Raw genomic sequence first — 24128 nt, forward strand, 5'->3', positions numbered from 1 at the left:
ACTACGACAATATATATATCCACACACACACACAGTGCCTTCGGAAAGTATTCTGACCCCTTGGGACACAAATAGAAATGTTTTAGAATAAGGCTGTAACCTAACAAAATGTGGACAAAGTCAAGGGGTCTGAACCCGGCCCTGAGTATGGGGGCTCTGAAGAAATGCTCCAAAAAACACCCAAATAAATCCTTTTAGAAACGGAAAAGCTCTCCGTATAGTGATGCAGGTCTTTAGAGGCTATGCACTAAAATTGGGTCATTCCGATCTTTATCCGCAATGTTATAGTCAATTTTGTTGCAACTCGAGTGAAACTTCTCCGTCCATTTTAGCAGGAAGTATAACGTTGCGGATAAACTTCGGAATGACACAATTTCATGTGTACAACATCGAAAGACCTGCATCACTATACTGAGAGTTGATCCGTTTCTAAAAGGACCTATTTGGGTGTTTCTGGAGCCTTTGTTTATGTTGTTTCAGAGCCCCCGTATTCCACGAGGATGAGGAAGTGACTCGCTGGTTGAGGTACATTTCTTAAAAACAAGTGAAATCGCAAAGAAGTGTCTGGACCCTGCTATACATGCCATTTAGATACAAAATAGATTCATTCTCCTTTATGCCTAGTTTTGGACTATGAAGCACTTTCAATAGAGTTTCTCAATTTAGGATCTTTATTCCAAGATTAGGCATAATCTGGGTCCAGGGAAACCAGCCCCCCATAGAATGCAAAATAAATTGTAAATATAAGTTTTATATTTTTTATTCGTTATTTATTCCCACTCTATAATGAACTCTTATTCCAGGCTGGTGAGTTTCTGCGTCTCCTGACTCAGTTCAATGAAATGGGTTTTCAGCGGAGTGCCATCAAAGAGGTTCTACTGGTCCACGAGAACCACCGGGAGAGGGCACTGGAGGAACTCATGACACGCCACAGCTAAATATGAACTAGTATGGTCTGTTATACTGCTGAGTAGTTATGGAGATAAATGTGCAGCAAACATAGTAACCTTTTTAATGGGTCATGTTCAGTAGGGCACACCGTAGCAGAACGTTTTTAAACGGAAAACAAACATTTGTTTTGTTGAAGTGCAGGCAGTCCATGTTTCAGTCAATTTATGAACACCGCCATGGTTTTTACTCCCCATCAGAATATATGTTTATGATGTATTTAAAGATAAAAGCTCGATTTGTGCTGGATTAATTTGAGTAAACATTTATTTTCACCAGATTGCCCTATCTTTTTTACACTAATACTGTAACATCCAATACATGCTCCGGAACTTTGGTGACTAGTATTTTATAAACCTCCTGCTTTTGGCGTAGTTCATACATGCATAATCTATGAGCAGATTTACAGGTTTACCCCAATTAGCCACAGGATCTCAAATTTGAAAGCGACTGTTTACTGGAAGCTGTGCGGTTCCGTTTTCCCTACATTTCCTCCCGCGTGGGCCATCCCCCTAGCCAATGGGATTCAGACCCTGCCATTTGAGTGACAGCTAGCAAGATGCAGACGTGGGTAGTGGTGCACATACAGCTCTGGAAAAAATTAAGAGACCACTGCAAAAATATACGTTTCTCTGGATTTACTATTTATAGGTATGTGTTTGGGTGAAATTAACATTTTTGTTTTATTCTATAAACTACTGACAACATTTCTCCCAAATTCCAAATAAAAATATTGTCATTTAGAGCATTTATTTGCAGAAAATGACAACTGGATGCAGATGTTGTCAGACCTCGAATAATGCAAAGAAAAAAAACTTCATGTTCATTTTTAAATAACACAATATTAATGTTTTAACTTAGGAAGGGTACAGAAATCAATATTTGGTGGAATAACCCTGATTTTCAATCACAGCTTTCATGCGTCTTGGCATGCTCTCCACCAGTCTTTCACATTGATGTTGGGTGACTTTATGCCACTCCTGGCGCAAAAATTCAAGCAGCTCGGCTTTGTTTGATGGCTTGTGACCATCCATCTTCCTCTTGATCACATTTCAGAAGTTTTCAATGGGGTTCAGGTCTGGAGATTGGGCTGGCCATGACAGGGTCTTGATCTGGTGGTCCTCCATCCACACCTTGATTGACCTGGCTGTGTGGCATGGTGCATTGTCCTGCTGGAAAAAACAATCCTCAGAGTTGGGGAACAATGTCAGAGCAAAAGGAAGCAAGTTTTCTTCCAGGACAACCTTGTACGTGGCTTGATTCATGCGTCCTTCACAAAGACAAATCTGCCCGATTCCAGCCTTGCTGAAGCACCCCCAGATCATATTTTTTTCTTTTTTTTTCTTCTTTTTTGTCATTTAGCAGACGCTCTTATCCAGAGCAATTAGGGTTAAGTGCCTTGCTCAAGGGCACATCGACAAATTTTTCACCTAGTCGGCTCGGGGATTAGAACCAGCGACCTTTCGGTTACTGGCACAACGCTCTTACCCACTAAGCTACCTCCACCAAATGTCATAGTGGGTGCAAGACGGTGTGGCTTGTAGGCCTCTCCAGGTCTCCGTCTAACCATTAGACGACCAGGTGTTGGGCAAAGCTGAAAATTGGACTCATCAGAGAAGATGACCTTCCTCCAGTCCTCTACGGTCCAATCCTTATGGTCTTTTGCAAACATCAGCCTGGCTCTTCTTTGCTTCTCATTGATGAAGGGCTTTTTTCTAGCTTTGCACGACTTCAGCCCTGCCCCTAGGAGCCTGTTTCGAACTCGCTGTGCACTTCACCCCAGCTGCCGTTCGCCATTCTTTTTGTAGGTCACTTGATGTCATCCTACGGTTGTTGAGTGACATTCGAATGAGTTGGCGGTCATCCTGGTCAGTAGAGAGTCATTTTCGCCCTCTGTCGGTCTGTAGCTTTGTTGTCCACAATGTCTGCTGCTTGACGTTGTTCTTATGAACCGCCGTCTTTGACATTTTAAGGATGGAAGCAACCTGACGCTCACTGTATCCCTCTGCCAGTAAAGCCAGAATTGAATCCTTCTTTTCCTCACTCAAAACTTTCCTTTTCAACTCTTTTGGCATGGTCAATAGTTATTTTTTGATTAATATTACTTTTGAGGTATTATTAGCACTGTTTTTACCATCCAGCTGGTCCTATTGCAAGAAGATAGTGATGACCACAGCAGTAGTTTTTATACTTTTCCTTGTTAAATAAGATTTGGTTCATGTGATCACCTAATTCAGTACAATGAGGTGTGCCTGTGTTGGAATTCAGTACCGGAGAATCTTTAAGACAACAGAAAAATTGATGCTCATTTGAAAACATTTAGTACCGGAGAATCTCTTAAGACAACAGAAAAAATAAGGCTAATTTGAAAGCATTTATTTACAGTTTTCAAAGAAATCACCAACAAGAGTATGCCTTTTGCTTCTCTCTAATATGATTCCCATTTCAGCTGTGAATAAGAATGACTGAATGTAGTGTAAAGCTAATGTTTATATGACAGAATAGTCATCATTTGCGACAACCCCCCCAACCCATAATTATATGAAGTACAACAATTTACTCTAGCACCAGCATGGATGATTTCTAAAACAAAAATCATGGGAGCGTTATGAACAGAGGTTGTTTCATAAACTCTTTTTACGTAGGTCTAGCAAGTCCTCCCAACATTTCATTCATCTCAGATCAAAGCTTAAAAATCAAATAAAAAATAATTATATTACAAATCTGACAAGAGTATTTAAAAGTTCAGTAGAGCTCAGTACATTCAGTAGGTGTTGACACGTCTTCATCTAGACATGGACACCGACAACAAACAGTGATTAAAACTGAAAAGACCCCCAGGCCAGAGTGAAGATGTAGGATTCAGGATCGATGCAGTAGTTTGGAAACCTCAGCGATAGAACACAGTTGCGCTGAGAGACGCAGGGTTCTGTTCTGATCCTAATGGATTATATTCAGTAGGCGTTAATACATTTTCTTTATCTAGACATGGACAGGGACAGAAACGGTGATAAACTCAAGGCCGAACGGTGTCTTAGCGGGATGAATCAGGGACAGGTGCAGTTGTGTCTGATCCCTCAGCTCAGAGATGAGTAACAGTAGAGTTTAGATGTCCTGTCTTGAAGTTAGATTTGGAAGCTTTTGAGAGAACTTGCTGTGGAGGAGAATAGATATTTAAAAAAACAAAGTGAACCGCCCATACAGAAGATCAAAATACAAGAATTCAAATAAGGCAAATCTGTCTTGGAGGTAAGTGGAAAAAATCATGTAGAATTGTTTTGAGTGAAACATCCCTTTTGTTTCTTTCAATCACTGGCACATTTTTCAGATGCAAGTGGTATATATTTTCAAAACTAAGTAAAAATTCTAAACTGATCACACTTGTAATGTCCCCCCATCTTATGTTCAGAACCTTTGTTTCACTCATCTTGTACCACGGAGTCATTCGTGCAAAATCAAAGTTTTCCGTGAAATACCATGAGAACATTTTGTTTAGTCACCAATACATCAGATGATAGGCTCACCATTTAGTCATTTTAACTACCATTTAAACAATAGCAAAAAAATACAAGATACACATTTCAAAACGGTTATTTTTGAATTGCTGAAGAACAGATGGTACATTTTTCCCCATACAGTATTTGACATGCACAATTATTTTTATAATTTGTATCCAATGGCAGGTTGTGAGCATGTTGAGAAATATTTCAGTCTTAGTTTCATTATCCCTCTATAGTACTTACTGTATGTAGGACAAATCATCAGAAAGGGTTATTGTAAAGCAGTTGGCTACTGTAAAAACGTAGCACGGTGTTGTGCCATATCTGCATGCGACATTGTACAAGATCACCTTTCCGACATGACTTGTCAACTGATACAGTCTCTGTTTTGAAAAGCATCAGTATCAAAGACATTCAGTTGAGTGGAATATATTCTGTACAACCCAGGTATTTCACCAGTGCATTGTACACTCATTCTAAATGGCAGCATAGTTTGACCGTCCCATTGAAGTACACTGGCTGATGGAGGATGATGTATTTACAGCCACACCCATATATGATTTGGTTTTACCTTCCAAAATAAAATTTGTCAAATTGATACATTAGGTCAAAATCATTTTAGAGTTCAGCAGTTAAACTATATACGTTATAGGCACTTCATACTTTTGGTTAAGTTGAGCAGTTTGATTAAGATTGTGAAAAGGACAAAAATAAGATCAAAAAGGTTAAGTGAATATTGCATTTTGAAAAGCAGATACTGTGATTTGGTGCAGTGAACAAGTGATTGTTTGCTGTACTCAGTCAATTGAAAATGTGCGTAGAGTTTTAAAAACATTAGCCATTTTGATGATCCGTTTTAAATTTGTGCTTAGTTGTGAAAATTGCACCAAAGTGATTGAAAAAAAATAAACTAACTTCCCGTAAAGAGTGTCCGGGAGTGGTCTGAGTGGGGCGGGGAAAACTAGCGGTTATTGGAACTCTTATTGGTCTATGAACTAATCAAATTTGGTGAGGGGTTGGAGTGAAAAAAAATGAAATTGATAGAACCCAAAATTTCACTGCAATATTAAAACTGATCTGAAAACCCAGCAACACACAGTCCAGTTCAACAAAGTGTTAGTTTGATCTTTAATAAAATGTTTATAAAATTTCTCCTCACAAGATGGTTAGGCCAACCGAACCGGACCAGGCTCTTGGTTAGCCATTTAGCACGGGGAGGCTCACTTATTGTTATGGCATTCAATTAAACGTTCATTCATACAGAACTGGAAATGGCAGTGGATTCAATGTTGACAAAATCCTTCTAAAATAGAATATATAGTTAGATGGTCAAAGAGAAAAGAAACGGTCTATTTCAGCTATCCATGATAGCATGCTAAACCTCCACTTAAAAACGTATCCCACTCTCAGAGTAAGACTGGTGAGTATAAAACCTGGTGCTATTCTCTCACTGGACACACAGAAAGACACAGCCACTCATCTCTGATTGGATTGTGAGTTGCTGGGTTTAAAAATCATTGGTGGGTAGGTGATTGACCTAGGAAATGGGGTTGGAAATTACCGAAAATTCAGAATAGGTGCCGGCGACAGTGTTAATGCTGATGTTACGGCGTGAGGCGGGGCTACGGGCCGGGGTTCTGAACACACTGCTCAGAGCCGCGGCGTTCGGGTGGGAGACGTTCTCCTTGTTCCTCTCCAACGTACGGGGGGTTCTTCCAACACGACTCGGGGTCCTCTGAGGAAGCTATGAGGGTGGTGTTAGAAGGCAGTTATTTTCCTTAGGCATAAAAACAACACACACACACACAAAAAAATGGAGTTTGTCTTTGCTTGAACACAGACGCCGAGTGCAATACCAACCTTGCTGACAGACGTGGGCAGCCTGGGGACTGGGGACTGACACGTGGTTCCTCCGAAGGCAGAGCGTAAGGTGCTGTTAGGAGTAGAGCCGGAGATGCTGCTAGTGGCATTGAGCTGGGAGAGGAGTGGGAAAATACAGGACCACGTTAAGTCACCAAGAAGACATAAAGAGACGATGGCTTTATTGTAGAGAAAAGTACTTCAGTGCTCCCGTTTTTTATTAAAATGCTGAATTACGAATAAACTAAAAACTGACAATGGTAATATATTTATAAAATAAAAACAGCTTGAATTTAATCCCCTTAAAAAAACAACCACAATAGTGACGAATCAATTAAAATGACCAAAAAAAACAGGTGATTTGACCTTTCTTGCTTTTCCAGGCGTAGGGGTCCCTGCAAGGTGTCTTTTGGAAGGGGTTCGTTGAGCAGTGCCATACAGCATGTCTTGTTCTATCTGCTGGCTCTTCTTCAGTTGCTGTTTGTTTCACAGATCACAGTCAACATTCTCTTCTGAACCAGATCATCACTACCGTTTTAATCATTTTTTTCTCTGCTCTTCCTCGAAGAAATCACTGATCCGATTACGACACGATTGGTTCAGGAAGTTCGGTGATTGCAATCTGATCAACGTTTTATTTAGTCGTGTTTGATCAGTGATTACCTCGCGGAAGGCAGGAAGCACATTTTAAAAGCACTGAAAACAGGGCTGTTGTCTTTATCCTCACCCTCTCATTCTTCTCCCGCTCCTTCTCCAGTCGCAGTAGTTCCCACTGCTCCTGTACGAACTGAAGGAACCGCTGTCCATTAACCAGGAAGTCTCTGTACTGCTCCTCCTCCCATAGGTCTATCTGGGTCTTCAGGCTCTTCTCCAACTGGAACACGTGAGAAAACATGCTTAAAAAAAGTGTAATATCCCCCTATGTAATAGATCCCACACAATAAAAACAGCAAGAAATATAGAACCAAAACAGGCCAGCTAGTCAGTATTCGGACAGCCTGTGGGTAAAGTACTAACTAATTAACATTTTAAAAAATCGCAACTTCTCCTCACCTTTGGCAGGCTTTTCTGCAGTTCAGCTCTTTGCTTCTCCTCTTTGAGTAGGTTCCCTCCTCGGTTGTTGAATCTAGAAGGATCGGTCACCTTTTTCTGTGGAGAGTTCAACAGTGTTCATAATACAGTCACTTGAAACACACTTAATAATAATAATAATAATATGCCATTTAGCAGACGCTTTTATCCAAAGCGACTTACAGTCATGTGTGCATACATTTTTTACGTATGGGTGGTCCCGGGGATCGAACCCACTACCCTGGCGTTACAAGCTCTACCAATTGAGCTACAGAGAACCACAATACAGAGGACCACTTGAAAACACATGAATGGTGGGGTCAAACAGTTGACTCAATGGGTGACATCTTCATAGTGCAAAAGATACAGTAAGCATCAATAACATTTTTGCAGTGCGATTTTAATATGAAGCTTTTCTTCAACAATGTGCATTATTTCGTTAGCGCTACAAAAAATGTTTGCTGAATATCTGTAAACGAGAACGCTTCGTATTCACCAAGCGCTCACCTCCAGTCTTAGGAACAGAGTCCAGCTCTCTTGCCACCGGCTGACTCCTTCAAACAGCTCCCTGTGGTCTTCATAATGCCTCTTCAGACTCAGGAGCTCAGCCTCGTGTAGGTTCAGCAGCTCCTCTGTGTAGTCAGCTGAAGAACACGTATTGTACCAAATCTCAGTAGGACAACCAGGGTTGTGTTCACGAGTTCATTAGTCACCAAAATGGAAGAGAACAGGGCGCAGTTATCTGGACTACCGTCCAATTAGAAACGTTACAATTTTTAGCAGTCCGTTGCAAAATGTGTTGCTACGGTGTACCCCAATGAACAACACTCAATGACATTACGGTCAAACTGTCAGACTGACCATCATAGTAGGGTGCGAAGGCTTGTCTCTGCTCCAGGCTGTAGTAACACTTCTCCCAGAACAGAGCCACCTCAGCCCTGACGGCTTCTATCACATTCCTCATGTTCCTCATTTTCAGCTCCTCCAGGCGCCGGCACTCCGCTTCTAACTGGAGGAAGGAACAGCAAACGTCAGTCAGTAAAAAAATAAAAATAATCAATCAATCAATTATAGTTCTGACATTCCATTCAAACCTTAGGCGATAACGTATTAGTCAACTTGAAAAGGCTATGGTTTGTTGTAGGTATTCTAAATCATTCTACTCAGGGCTATGGTTTGTTGTAGGTATTCTGAATCATTCTACTCAGGGCTATGGTTTGTTGTAGGTATTCTGAATGCATCCCTTGCCACTGCAAACATGTATGGTAACAAGGTAAATTAATATGTAATTCAACATTTTCCTGAATATAACTGTATCGAGCCACTGCATCCTTCACTGGACCAAGGACATTAGGCCTCTCCATTTCGCCACAAGTATGTCCATATCTGATCAGCCTGACAGGTTACGTACATAATTACACATTTGGAATACGAGAAGAGTGCCGTAGCTGTGAAAAAATATGAAAGAAAGAAAAATGCTCACAGCCTCCATGTTTTTCTTCCTGGACTGGACCACGTGTTCTGACATGCCCTCTCGTTCCTCCTGGGGGACCCCCAGTCTCTCCCACAGCTCCCGGATCTTACTGCGGTAGGAGTTGCACACCAGCTCATTCTCCGTCTTACGATCCTCCAGCTGAGAATAACACAACAAGACCGTCAGGTGACGAGCTGATGACTGACAAAGAAGATGGCATATGGGACGCATTTGTAAAAATGAAATACCATACATATACAAATAATATAACATACTACATTTACATAATTTGGACACAGAGTATCAAATTGTTCAATGTTCAGATAGAAAAATGTTATGTAGAACAAACATTCCTCTCTGACGTAGACTAAAAGAATCACGACAGCTCCATTCATGACATTCCACAATGTAACTGAACAGACTTCAGCAGTTCCCCTCACCTGTCCCAGCAGCAGTTGGAGAGCTGTGATGTTGTCGTTGGACAGACAGAAGGCCTCCTCGTCCTCACACACCACGTCCCTCTCAAAGCTGGTGTCCGGCAGCTGGTCCAGCTCCTCCATACACACAATGATCTGACGCTTGATGCCCACAAACTCACTGTGGCGACGATCCTGGAACACAGAACGGAGAGAGCATAATCCTCAACTTAATGAAACCAAGATTGTCTGAATGAACAGAGAGTGTTAGACTACCATATTTACTTACTTAATCCTGTTCAATCCTATGTGGACATAAGGCTTACTTGCCATTAAAACTGGCTTAGGAAGCCCAACAACCTGCCGGCTTGACCCTATCCCCTCCTCTCTTCTCCAGACCATCTCCGGTGACCTTCTCCCCTTACCTCACCTCGCTGATCAACTCATCCTTGACCGCTGGATATGTCCCTTCCGTCGTCAAGAGAGCGAGAGTTGCACCCCTTCTCAAAAAACCAACACTCGATCCTTCCGATGTCAACAACTACAGACCAGTATCCCTTCTTTATTTTCTCTCCAAAACTATTGAGCGTGCCGTCTTTAGCCAACTCTCTTGCTATCTCTCTCAGAATTACCTTCTTGATCCAAACCAGTCAGGTTTCAAGACTGGTCATTCAACTGAGACTGCTCTTCTCTGTGTCACGGAGGCTCTCCGCACTGCTAAAGCTAACTCTCTCTCCTCTGCTCTTGTCCTTCTAGACCTGTCTGCTGCCTTTGATACTGTGAACCATCAGATCCTCCTCTCCACCCTCTCCGAGCTGGGCATCTCCGGCGCGGCTCACTCTTGGATTGCGTCCTACCTGACCGGTCGCTCCTACCAAGTGGCGTGGCGAGAAAGCTGTCTCCGCACCACGTGCTCTCACCACTGGTGTCCCCCAGGGCTCAGTTCTAGGCCCTCTCCTATTCTCGCTATACACCAAGTCACTTGGCTCTGTCATATCCTCACATGGCCTCTCCTATCATTGCTACGCAGATGACACAACTAATCTTCTCCTTTCCCCCTTCTGATAACCAGGTGGCGAATCGCATCTCTGCATGTCTGGCAGACATATCAGTATGGATGACGGATCACCACCTCAAGCTGAACCTTGGCAAGACGGAGCTGCTCTTCCTCCCGGGGAAGGACTGCCCGTTCCATGATCTCGCCATCACGGTTGACAACTCCGTTGTGTCCTCCTCCCAGAGTGCGAAGAGCCTTGGCGTGACCCGATCCTGTAGGTTCATGCTCTACAACATTCGGAGAGTACGACCCTGCCTTACACAGGAAGCGGCACAGGTCCTAATCCAGGCACTTGTCATCTCCCGTCTGGATTACTGCAACTCGCTGTTGGCTGGGCTCCCTGCCTGTGCCATTAAACCCCTACAACTCATCCAGAATGCCGCAGCCCGTCTGGTGTTCAACCTTCCCAAGTTCTCTCACGTCACCCCGCTCCTCCGCACACTACACTGGCTTCCAGTTGAAGCTCGCATCTGCTACAAGACCATGGTGCTTGCCTACGGAGCTGTGAGGGGAACGGCACCTCCGTACCTTCAGGCTCTGATCAGTCCCTACACCCAAACGAGGGCATTGCGTTCATCCACCTCTGGCCTGCTGGCTCCCCTACCTCTGCTGAAGCACAGTTCCCGCTCAGCTCAGTCAAAACTGTTCGCTGCTCTGGCACCCCAATGGTGGAACAAGCTCCCTCACGACGCCAGGACAGCGGAGTCACTCACCACCTTCCGGAGACATTTGAAACCCCACCTCTTTAACGAACACCTGGGATAGGATAAAGTAATCCTTCTACCCCCACCAAAAAAATAAATATATAAATTGTAAAGTGGTTATCCCACTGGCTATAAGGTGAATGCACCAATTTGTAAGTCGCTCTGGATAAGAGCGTCTGCTAAATGACGTAAATGTAAATACAGGCACATGGAGGCCACACACACTACTGAGCCTCATTTTGACTTGTTTTAAGGACATTACATCAAAGTTGGATCAGCCTGTAGTGTGGTTTTCCACTTTAATTTTGAGGGTGACTCCAAATCCAGACCTCCATGGGTTGATACATTTGATTTCCATTGATAATTTTTGTGTGATTTTGTTGTCAGCACATTCAACTATGTAAAAAAAAAAAGTATTTAATAAAATTATTTAATTCATTCAGATCTAGGATGTGTTATTTTAGTGTTCCCTTTATTTTTTTGAGCAGTGTATATACAGTAGGTCTACCATAACTATATACAGTAGGTCTACTATAACTATATACAGGTCTACTATAACTATATACAGTAGGTCTACTATAACTATATACAGTAGGTCTGCTATAACTATATACAGTAGGTCTATTATAACTATATACAGTAGGTCTACTATATACAGTAGGTCTACTATAACTATATACAGTAGGTCTACTATAACTATATACAGTAGGTCTGCTATATACAGTAGGTCTACTATAACTATATACAGTAGGTCTACTATAACTATATACAGTAGGTCTACTATAACTATATACAGTAGGTCTACTATAGTGGGGGAAAAAAGTATTTAGTCAGCCACCAATTGTGCAAGTTCTCCCACTTAAAAAGATGAGAGAGGCCTGTAATTTTCATCATAGGTACACGTCAACTATGACAGACAAAATGAGAAGAAAAAAAATCCAGAAAATCACATTGTAGGATTTTTAATGAATTTATTTGCAAATTATGGTGGAAAATAAGTATTTGGTCAATAACAAAAGTTTCTCAATACTTTGTTATATACCCTTTGTTGGCAATGACACAGGTCAAACGTTTTCTGTAAGTCTTCACAAGGTTTTCACACACTGTTGCTGGTATTTTGGCCCATTCCTCCATGCAGATCTCCTCTAGAGCAGTGATGTTTTGGGGCTGTCACTGGGCAACACGGACTTTCAACTCCCTCCAAAGATTTTCTATGGGGTTGAGATCTGGAGACTGGCTAGGCCACTCCAGGACCTTGAAATGCTTCTTACGAAGCCACTCCTTCGTTGCCCGGGCGTGTGTTTGTGATCATTGTCGTGCTGAAAGACCCAGCCACGTTTCATCTTCAATGCCCTTGCTGATGGAAGGAGGTTTTCACTCAAAATCTCACGATACATGGCCCCATTCATTCTTTCCTTTACACGGATCAGTCGTCCTGGTCCCTTTGCAGAAAAACAGCCCCAAAGCATGATGTTTCCACCCCCATGCTTTACAGTAGGTATGGTGTTCTTTGGATGCAACTCAGCATTCTTTGTCCTCCAAACACGACGAGTTGAGTTTTTACCAAAAAGTTCTATTTTGGTTTCATCTGACCATATGACATTCTCCCAATCCTCTTCAGGATCATCCAAATGCACTCTAGCAAACTTCAGACGGGCCTGGACATGTACTGGCTTAAGCAGGGGGACACATCTGGCACTGCAGGATTTGAGTCCCTGGCGGCGTAGTGTGTTACTGATGGTAGGCTTTGTTACTTTGGTCCCAGCTCTCTGCAGGTCATTCACTAGGTCACCCCGTGTGGTTCTGGGATTTTTGCTCACCGTTCTTGTGATCATTTTGACCCCACGGGGTGAGATCTTGCGTGGAGCCCCAGATCGAGGGAGATTATCAGTGGTCTTATATGTCTTCCATTTTCTAATAATTGCTCCCACAGTTGATTTCTTCAAACCAAGCTGCTTACCTATTGCAGATTCAGTCTTCCCAGCCTGGTGCAGGTCTACAATTTTGTTTATGGTGTCCTTTGACAGCTCTTTGGTCTTGGCCATAGTGGATTTTGGAGTGTGACTGTTTGAGGTTGTGGACAGGTGTCTTTTATACTGATAACAAGTTCAAACAGGTGCCATTAATACAGGTAACGAGTGGAGGACAGAGGAGCCTCTTAAAGAATAAGTTACAGGTCTGTGAGAGCCAGAAATCTTGCTTGTTTGTAGGTGACCAAATACTTATTTTCCACCATAATTTGCAAATAAATTCATAAAAAATCCTACAATGTGATTTTCTGGATATTTTTTTCTCATTTTGTCTGTCATAGTTGACGTGTACCTATGATGAAAATTACAGGCCTCTCTCATCTTTTTAAGTGGGAGAACTTGCACAATTGGTGGTTGACTAAATACTTTTTTCCCCCCACTGTATATACAGTAGGTCTACTATATCTATATACAGTAGGTCTACTATATACAGTAGGTCTACTATAACTATATACAGTAGGTCTACTATAACTATATACAGTAGGTCTACTATATACAGTAGGTCTACTATATCTATATACAGTAGGTCTGCTATAACTATATACAGTAGGTCTGCTATAACTATATACAGTAGGTCTACTATATACAGTAGGTCTACTATAACTATATACAGTAGGTCTGCTATAACTATATACAGTAGGTCTACTATAACTATATACAGTAGGTCTGCTATAACTATATACAGTAGGTCTACTATAACTATATACAGTAGGTCTACTATAACTATATACAGTAGGTCTACTATATACAGTAGGTCTACTATATACAGTAGGTCTACTATATACAGTAGGTCTACTATATCTATATACAGTAGGTCTGCTATAACTATATACAGTAGGTCTACTATATACAGTAGGTCTACTATATCTATATACAGTAGGTCTGCTATAACTATATACAGTAGGTCTGCTATATACAGTAGGTCTACTATAACTATATACAGTAGGTCTACTATAACTATATACAGTAGGTCTACTATATACAGTAGGTCTACTATATCTATATACAGTAGGTCTGCTATAACTATATACAGTAGGTCTGCTATAACTATATACAGTAGGTCTACTATAACTATATACAGTAGGTCTACTATAACTATATACAGTAGGTCTACTATAACTATATACAGTAGGTCTACTATAACTATATACAGTAGGTCTACTATATCTATATACAGTAGGTCTGCTATAACTATATACAGTAGGTCTACTATATACAGTAGGTCTACTATATACAGTAGGTCTACTATATACAGTAGGTCTACTATAACTATATACAGTAGGTCTGCTATAACTATATACAGTAGGTCTGCTATAACTATATACAGTAGGTCTACTATAACTATATACAGTAGGTCTGCTATAACTATATACAGTAGGTCTACTATATACAGTAGGTCTACTATAACTATATACAGTAGGTCTGCTATAACTATATACAGTAGGTCTACTATAACTATATACAGTAGGTCTGCTATAACTATATACAGTAGGTCTACTATATACAGTAGGTCTACTATATACAGTAGGTCTACTATAACTATATACAGTAGGTCTACTATAACTATATACTGTAGGTCTACTATAACTATATACTGTAGGTCTACTATATACAGTAGGTCTACTATAACTATATACAGTAGGTCTACTATATACAGTAGGTCTACTATATACAGTAGGTCTGCTATAACTATATACAGTAGGTCTGCTATAACTATATACAGTAGGTCTACTATATACAGTAGGTCTACTATATACAGTAGGTCTACTATATCTATATACAGTAGGTCTACTATAACTATATACAGTAGGTCTGCTATAACTATATACAGTAGGTCTACTATAACTATATACAGTAGGTCTACTATATACAGTAGGTCTACTATATCTATATAGAGTAGGTCTACTATAACTATATACAGTAGGTCTACTATAACTATATACAGTAGGTCTACTATAACTATATACAGTAGGTCTACTATATACAGTAGGTCTACTATATACAGTAGGTCTACTATATCTATATACAGTAGGTCTGCTATAAATATATACAGTAGGTCTACTATAACTATATACAGTAGGTCTACTATATACAGTAGGTCTACTATATACAGTAGGTCTACTATATCTATATACAGTAGGTCTACTATTACTATATACAGTAGGTCTGCTATAACTATATACAGTAGGTCTGCTATAACTATATACAGTAGGTCTACTATAACTATATACAGTAGGTCTACTATAACTATATACTGTAGGTCTACTATAACTATATACAGTAGGTCTACTATATACAGTAGGTCTACTATAACTATATACAGTAGGTCTACTATAACTATATACAGTAGGTCTACTATATACAGTAGGTCTACTATATACAGTAGGTCTGCTATAACTATATACAGTAGGTCTGCTATAACTATATACAGTAGGTCTACTATATACAGTAGGTCTACTATATACAGTAGGTCTACTATATCTATATACAGTAGGTCTGCTATAACTATATACAGTAGGTCTACTATATACAGTAGGTCTACTATAACTATATACAGTAGGTCTACTATAACTATATACAGTAGGTCTACTATATACAGTAGGTCTACTATATCTATATACAGTAGGTCTGCTATAACTATATACAGTAGGTCTGCTATAACTATATACAGTAGGTCTACTATAACTATATACTGTAGGTCTACTATAACTATATACTGTAGGTCTACTATAACTATATACAGTAGGTCTACTATAACTATATACAGTAGGTCTACTATATACAGTAGGTCTACTATATCTATATACAGTAGGTCTGCTATAACTATATACAGTAGGTCTACTATATACAGTAGGTCTACTATAACTATATACAGTAGGTCTACTATATACAGTAGGTCTACTATAACTATATACAGTAGGTCTACTATATACAGTAGGTCTACTATATCTATATACAGTAGGTCTACTATAACTATATACAGTATGTCTACTATATACAGTAGGTCTACTATAACTATATACAGTAGGTCTACTATATACAGTAGGTCTACTATAACTATATACAGTAGGTCTACTATAACTATATACAGTAGGTCTACTATAACTATAAACAGTAGGTCTACTATAACTATATACAGTAGGTCTACTATAACTATATATAGTAGGTCTACTATAACTATATACAGTAGGTCTACTATAACTATATACAGTAGGTCTACTATAACTATATACAGTAGGTCTACTATAACTATATACAGTAGGTCTACTATATACAGTAGGTCTACTATATCTATATACAGTAGGTCTGCTATAAATATATACAGTAGGTCTACTATAACTATATACAGTAGGTCTACTATATACAGTAGGTCTACTATAACTATATACAGTAGGTCTGCTATAACTATATACAGTAGGTCTGCTATAACTATATACAGTAGGTCTGCTATAACTATATACAGTAGGTCTACCATAACTATATACAGTAGGTCTACTATATACAGTAGGTCTACTATATTCAGTAGGTCTACTATATCTATATACAGTAGGTCTACTATAACTATATACAGTAGGTCTGCTATAACTATATACAGTTGGTCTACTATAACTATATACAGTAGGTCTACTATATACAGTAGGGTCTACTATATCTATATAGAGTAGGTCTACTATAACTATATACAGTAGGTCTACTATAACTATATACAGTAGGTCTACTATATACAGTAGGTCTACTATATCTATATACAGTAGGTCTACTATAACTATATACAGTAGGTCTACTATAACTATATACAGTAGGTCTGCTATAACTATATACAGTAGGTCTGCTATAACTATATACAGTAGGTCTGCTATAACTATATACAGTAGGTCTACTATAACTATATACAGTAGGTCTACTATAACTATATACAGTAGGTCTACTATAACTATATACAGTAGGTCTGCTATATCTATATACAGTAGGTCTGCTATAACTATATACAGTAGGTCTGCTATAACTATATACAGTAGGTCTGCTATAACTATATACAGTAGGTCTACTATAACTATATACTGTAGGTCTACTATAACTATATACAGTAGGTCTACTATATCTATATACAGTAGGTCTACTATAACTATATACAGTAGGTCTACTATATCTATATACAGTAGGTCTACTATAACTATATACAGAAGGTCTACTATAACTATATACAGTAGGTCTACTATAACTATATACTGTAGGTCTACTATAACTATATACAGTAGGTATACTATATATATATATACAGTAGGTCTACTATAACTATATACAGTAGGTCTACTATAACTATATACAGTAGGTCTACTATATACAGTAGGTATACTATATCTATATACAGTAGGTCTGCTATAACTATATACAGTAGGTCTACTATAACTATATACAGTAGGTCTACTATATACAGTATGTATACTATAACTATATACAGTAGGTCTACTATATACAGTAGGTCTACTATAACTATATACAGTAGGTCTACTATATACAGTATGTCTACTATATCTATATACAGTAGGTCTACTATAACTATATACAGTAGGTCTACTATATACAGTAGGTCTACTATAACTATATACAGTAGGTCTACTATATACAGTAGGTCTACTATATACAGTAGGTCTACTATATCTATATACAGTAGGTCTACTATAACTATATACAGTAGGTCTGCTATAACTATATACAGTAGGTCTACTATAACTATATACAGTAGGTCTACTATAACTATATACAGTAGGTCTACTATAACTATATACAGTAGGTCTACTATAACTATATACAGTAGGTCTACTATAACTATATACAGTAGGTCTACTATATACAGTAGGTCTACTATATACAGTAGGTCTACTATATCTATATACAGTAGGTCTGCTATAAATATATACAGTAGTTCTGCTATAACTATATACAGTAGGTCTACTATAACTATATACAGTAGGTCTACTATAACTATATACAGTAGGTCTACTATATCTATATACAGTAGATCTACTATAACTATATACAGTAGGTCTACTATATACAGTAGGTCTACTATATCTATATACAGTAGGTCTGCTATAAATATATACAGTAGGTCTACTATAACTATATACAGTAGGTCTACTATAACTATATACAGTAGGTCTACTATATACAGTAGGTCTACTATATCTATATACAGTAGGTCTACTATAACTATATACAGTAGGTCTGCTATAACTATAGACAGTAGGTCTACTATAACTATAGACAGTAGGTCTACTATAACTATATACAGTAGGTCTACTATAACTATATACAGTAGGTCTACTATAACTATATACAGTAGGTCTACTATAACTATATACTGTAGGTCTACTATAACTATATACAGTAGGTCTACTATATACAGTAGGTCTACTATATCTATATACAGTAGGTCTGCTATAAATATATACAGTAGGTCTACTATAACTATATACAGTAGATCTACTATAACTATATACAGTAGATCTACTATAACTATATACAGTAGGTCTACTATATCTATATACAGTAGGTCTACTATAACTATATACAGTAGGTCTGCTATAACTATATACAGTAGGTCTACTATAACTATATACAGTAGGTCTACTATAACTATATACAGTAGGTCTACTATAACTATATACAGTAGGTCTACTATATACAGTAGGTCTACTATATCTATATAGAGTAGGTCTACTATAACTATATACAGTAGGTCTACTATAACTATATACAGTAGATCTACTATAACTATATACAGTAGGTCTGCTATAAATATATACAGTAGGTCTACTATAACTATATACAGTAGGTCTACTATATCTATATACAGTAGGTCTGCTATAAATATATACAGTAGGTCTACTATAACTATATACAGTAGGTCTACTATATACAGTAGGTCTACTATATCTATATACAGTAGGTCTACTATAACTATATACAGTAGGTCTGCTATAACTATAGACAGTAGGTCTACTATATACAGTAGGTCTACTATAACTATATACAGTAGGTCTACTATATACAGTAGGTCTACTATAACTATATACAGTAGATCTACTATAACTATATACAGTAGATCTACTATAACTATATACAGTAGGTCTACTATATCTATATACAGTAGGTCTACTATAACTATATACAGTAGGTCTGCTATAACTATATACAGTAGGTCTACTATAACTATATACAGTAGGTCTACTATAACTATATACAGTAGGTCTACTATATACAGTAGGTCTACTATATCTATATAGAGTAGGTCTACTATAACTATATACAGTAGGTCTACTATAACTATATACAGTAGATCTACTATAACTATATACAGTAGGTCTGCTATAAATATATACAGTAGGTCTACTATAACTATATACAGTAGGTCTACTATATCTATATACAGTAGGTCTGCTATAAATATATACAGTAGGTCTACTATAACTATATACAGTAGGTCTACTATATACAGTAGGTCTACTATATCTATATACAGTAGGTCTACTATAACTATATACAGTAGGTCTGCTATAACTATAGACAGTAGGTCTACTATATACAGTAGGTCTACTATAACTATATACAGTAGGTCTACTATATACAGTAGGTCTACTATATACAGTAGGTCTGCTATAACTATATACAGTAGGTCTGCTATAACTATATACAGTAGGTCTACTATATACAGTAGGTCTACTATATACAGTAGGTCTACTATATCTATATACAGTAGGTCTACTATAACTATATACAGTAGGTCTGCTATAACTATATACAGTAGGTCTGCTATAACTATATACAGTAGGTCTGCTATAACTATATACAGTAGGTCTACTATAACTATATACAGTAGGTCTACTATAACTATATACAGTAGGTCTACTATATCTATATACAGTAGGTCTACTATAACTATATACAGTAGGTCTACTATAACTATATACAGTAGGTCTGCTATAACATATACAGTAGGTCTACTATATACAGTAGGTCTACTATATACAGTAGGTCTACTATATCTATATACAGTAGGTCTACTATAACTATATACAGTAGGTCTGCTATAACTATATACAGTAGGTCTGCTATAACTATATACAGTAGGTCTACTATAACTATATACAGTAGGTCTACTATAACTATATACAGTAGGTCTACTATATCTATATACAGTAGGTCTGCTATAACTATATACAGTAGGTCTGCTATAACTATATACAGTAGGTCTGCTATAACTATATACAGTAGGTCTACTATAACTATATACAGTAGGTCTACTATAACTATATACTGTAGGTCTACTATAACTATATACAGTAGGTATACTATATCTATATACAGTAGGTCTACTATAACTATATACAGTAGGTCTACTATAACTATATACACAGGTCTACTATATACAGTATATTATTATATATTAGATCATCACATGCATATTCAAACTTAAGAACTGCACCTCAAAGTAACCTAGAGTCTGTGCTTTTTAACCCAATGAGTCCCACCGTAAAGCCAGCGCGTTGTGAACTTTAACCCCTTTTAAAAACGTGTGTCCGAGCTACAGTCTTCTGGGTTGCACCACTGGATTCATCTACTCCTGGTCGTAAATGCTGGCTACATCCTAGGAAAAAAGATGAACAACGAAGCATGCACACCTTCTCTTTAGTGAGATCGTTGAGGTAGGAGCGATAGCCGTCCAGTTGTTCCAGGGATGGGACCGTGTCCACGTCGATACAGAAGGGGACTGAACACATGATGTCACACAGCTCCCGGTCCTGCTTGGACAGAGTCTTGAGCTCCTTGACCCTCTGACTCTTCTGTTTCATCGTCACCTCCAGCCGTGACCGGATGTCCTTCTCCAGCTGCAGCATTGTCCTCCCCTCGTCCTCCTGTAGACACGTCAAGATGGTTGAGAGGAACATTAGCAATATTTCTCATTCCTTTTATTTAACCAGGAAATTAACATTGAGATTGGCATCTCCTGTTGAAGTGAGCCCTGAATAAAAAAAGATGCAACATTAAGGTAATAGGGGGTCTCTTATTGTCTTTGCCCATTTCATTTCTAAAAAGGTAGAATACATTATCTTTGTCATGTTTGTAGTATACCTCAAACGGGGATAGCTGAAGCTCAGTGCACAGAACATCCAGCTCTTTGCGACAGGACTCTATACTGCTCATCAATCTCTTCCTTAGACTGTCCTCCTCAGCGATCATCATGTCCAGCAAGCCCTGGTAGAATAAAAAAAAAAAACAGGTTAGAAGACAGGCCACTGGTTATAAAAAGAGATATTCAGCAACTCTTGGTAGTACACTGGAAGTTTGATTCAAAAAGCAACCTCCCATTTAACCTACAAAGAGTTGCTGAATAAATATCTCAATATTCAGTCTGCCCATACACCTTGGTCTAAAATGAGAGTGTGACAGCACTGTTGTTCTAGTCCAGTGCCCACTGGATAACAAGTAAACCTATAGGCTTTGGAAAGAAGCAGAACTCACTTTGATATGTTTCTTAACCACATCAGTCCTTTGTAGTCGCTGATCCTCTGGAATCCCTATTTCCTCCCAGATGTCCTTCAACCGGTTAAGGGCTCGATTCAGACATTCTACCGACTCTGCAGCGTGGATTTCACTGTACAGGGAGAAAGATAAAAAAAGCAGGTGACAGCAACTTAAATATGTTGTTAAATATGAATGCTGCAGCCTGCAACTACGGGAAAGAGTATAGATCAGGTTCACACTGTCCATGGATTGTTATGGCTCATTTTGTATTTGTATATATTATGGATCCCCATTAGATGCTGCCAAGGCAGCAGCTACTCTTCCTGGGGTCCAGCAAAATTAAGGCAGTTATACATTTAAAAAAACATTACAATACATTCATAACAGATTTCACAGCACACTAAGTGTGTGCCCTCAGGCCCCTACTCCACTACTACATATCTACAACACAAAATCCATGTGTACGTGTGTGTATAGAGTGTATGTTATCGTGTGTATGCATGTGTCTGTGCCTATGTTTGTGTTGCTTCACAGTCCCCGCTGTTCCATAAGGTGTATTTTTATCTGTTTTTATTAAAAATCTGATTCTACTGCTTGCATCAGTTACTTGATGTGGAATAGAGTTCCATGTAGTCATGGCTCTATGTAGTACTGTGTGCCTCCCATAGTCTGTTCTGGACTTGGGGACTGTGAAGAGACCTCTGGTGGCATGTCTTGTGGGGTATGCATGGGTGTCTGAGCTGTGTGCCAGTCGTTCAAACAGACAGCTCGGTGCTTTCAACATGTCAACACCTCTCACAAAACAAGCAGTGATGAAGTCAATCTCTCCTCCACTTTGAACCAGGAGAGATTGACATGCATATTATTAATGTTTGCTCTCTGTGTACATCCAAGGGCCAGCCGTGCTGCCCTGTTCTGAGCCAATTGTAATTTTCCTAAGTCCCTCTTTGTGGCACCTGACCACACAACTGAACAGTAGTCCAGGTGCGACAAAACTAGGGCCTGTAGGACCTGCCTTGTTGATAATGCTGTTAAGAAGGTAGAGCAGCGCTTTATTATAGACAGACTTCTCCCCATCTTAGCTACTGTTGTATCAATATGTTTTGACCATGACAGTTTACAATCCAGGGTTACTCCAAGCAGTTCAGTCACCTCAACTTGTTCAATCTCCACATTATTTATTACAATATTTAATTGAGGTTTGAAGTTTAGTCAATGATTTGTTCCTAGTTTTATAAATATTTAGGACTAACATTCCTTGCCACCCACTCTGAAACTAACTGCAACTCTTTGTTAAGTGTTGCAGTCATTTCAGTCGCTGTAGTAGCTGACATGTATAGTGTTGAGTCATCCACATACATAGACACACTGGCTTTGACATTAGTAAAGATTATGTGCATTGCAGAGCTTGTTGTTGATCAAAATAACAATTGAGCTGAGTAGGTTTGTCGAAGGTGTCAAATGACAAGTAGCTAGCTATGTAGGAAGTTGGTCAAGTTGTCATGTACATTTTCTGATCAAGGACTCATTGATTGGCATTCCGTCTCGGCAGGCTAACGTTAAATACATTTCTAGCCATTTTACATAGTTACTTGTGATAATATACAGTAGCGTTGGTTATGGGACAAACGGCTAGTTAGTATGGCAAGTAACTTAGTTACTAACGACAGGTTACGACAGCTAACTTTACTGCAGAATCTTACGCCAATATTATGTGACGTTGGTTAGTCTTTGCTAGCTAACTGAAGATATTAGCCTCGTCGGTTAAGTTGGCGAGCGAGCTAGTTACTGTAGCTAGCTGCCGACGTATTAACTTAGCAACAACATGAAAAGGCATTCAAACACAGAAAACCAGAAAACTTTTGACCAACCTCCTCCTCATGGTCACGGTCCACCGAAAAGACAACACTGGTAAAAAAAAATGTAAAAGTGTTGCCTAAAATACGTTTCTTTAAACACAACGAAACAACAAAAAGATGGTACTTTGTAGCTATCCAAGCGTCCCCTCTGTCTGCTGCTTCTGCGACTCCGTTCAAATTCTTCACCCGAAACACTGCTTCGCCTCCCATTGGCCGATACAGAGAACACGTCACAAAAACAGGTTTCTATGGGCGTGTCCAAAGTACTTCATGAATCAAGAGCTCACCTTTGGAATTTTATTGGTGAATATGTGAATCATAGCTGATTAATATTTCCCAAGATTAAATAATATATACATATATGTATTAGCTGCTAGAGTTAATATATTGATAAGCGATATTTTATTTTAGGTCTACAAGCCTCTGGGTTCCTGCTGAGGCACTAACTAACTACTGTAATTTACTCTCTAGATTAAACTAAAAGGAGATTGAGACCTGCCAGGCACACCCCTTGTTTCAGAACTCTTATCCAAACTAGGGCCTACACTTCAAAACTGACCTGTGACGGCTTCCCTTTTCATCAACCACTGAAGTGATCAGATTGATGATGAGGTTGAAGGCGGATAACATGATAATAGAGAAACACAACGATTGCTGTAACTATCTGCCCCTTCTTAAAC

General features: G+C 38.8%; 1 protein-coding gene across 1 annotated transcript; it reads right to left on the reverse strand.

The window, feature by feature from the left end:
- Window positions 1-3475: 3475 nt before the first annotated feature.
- LOC121568057 (protein regulator of cytokinesis 1) lies at window positions 3476-23617 on the reverse strand. Its single transcript, XM_041878623.1, has 14 exons — window positions 23461-23617; window positions 21587-21719; window positions 21197-21319; window positions 20746-20979; window positions 9294-9464; window positions 8863-9012; window positions 8241-8388; window positions 7887-8023; window positions 7362-7457; window positions 7036-7182; window positions 6675-6785; window positions 6309-6422; window positions 6010-6192; window positions 3476-4102 (listed from the first exon to the last, which is right to left on the reverse strand). The coding sequence occupies exons 1-14, from the start codon at window positions 23469-23471 to the stop codon at window positions 4031-4033; spliced, it is 1830 nt and encodes a 609-aa protein (XP_041734557.1). The 5' UTR covers window positions 23472-23617; the 3' UTR covers window positions 3476-4030.
- Window positions 23618-24128: the final 511 nt, after the last annotated feature.

This window comes from Coregonus clupeaformis, unplaced genomic scaffold, assembly GCF_020615455.1.
Source record: "Coregonus clupeaformis isolate EN_2021a unplaced genomic scaffold, ASM2061545v1 scaf0300, whole genome shotgun sequence".
Classification (NCBI taxonomy): Eukaryota; Metazoa; Chordata; class Actinopteri; order Salmoniformes; family Salmonidae; genus Coregonus; species Coregonus clupeaformis.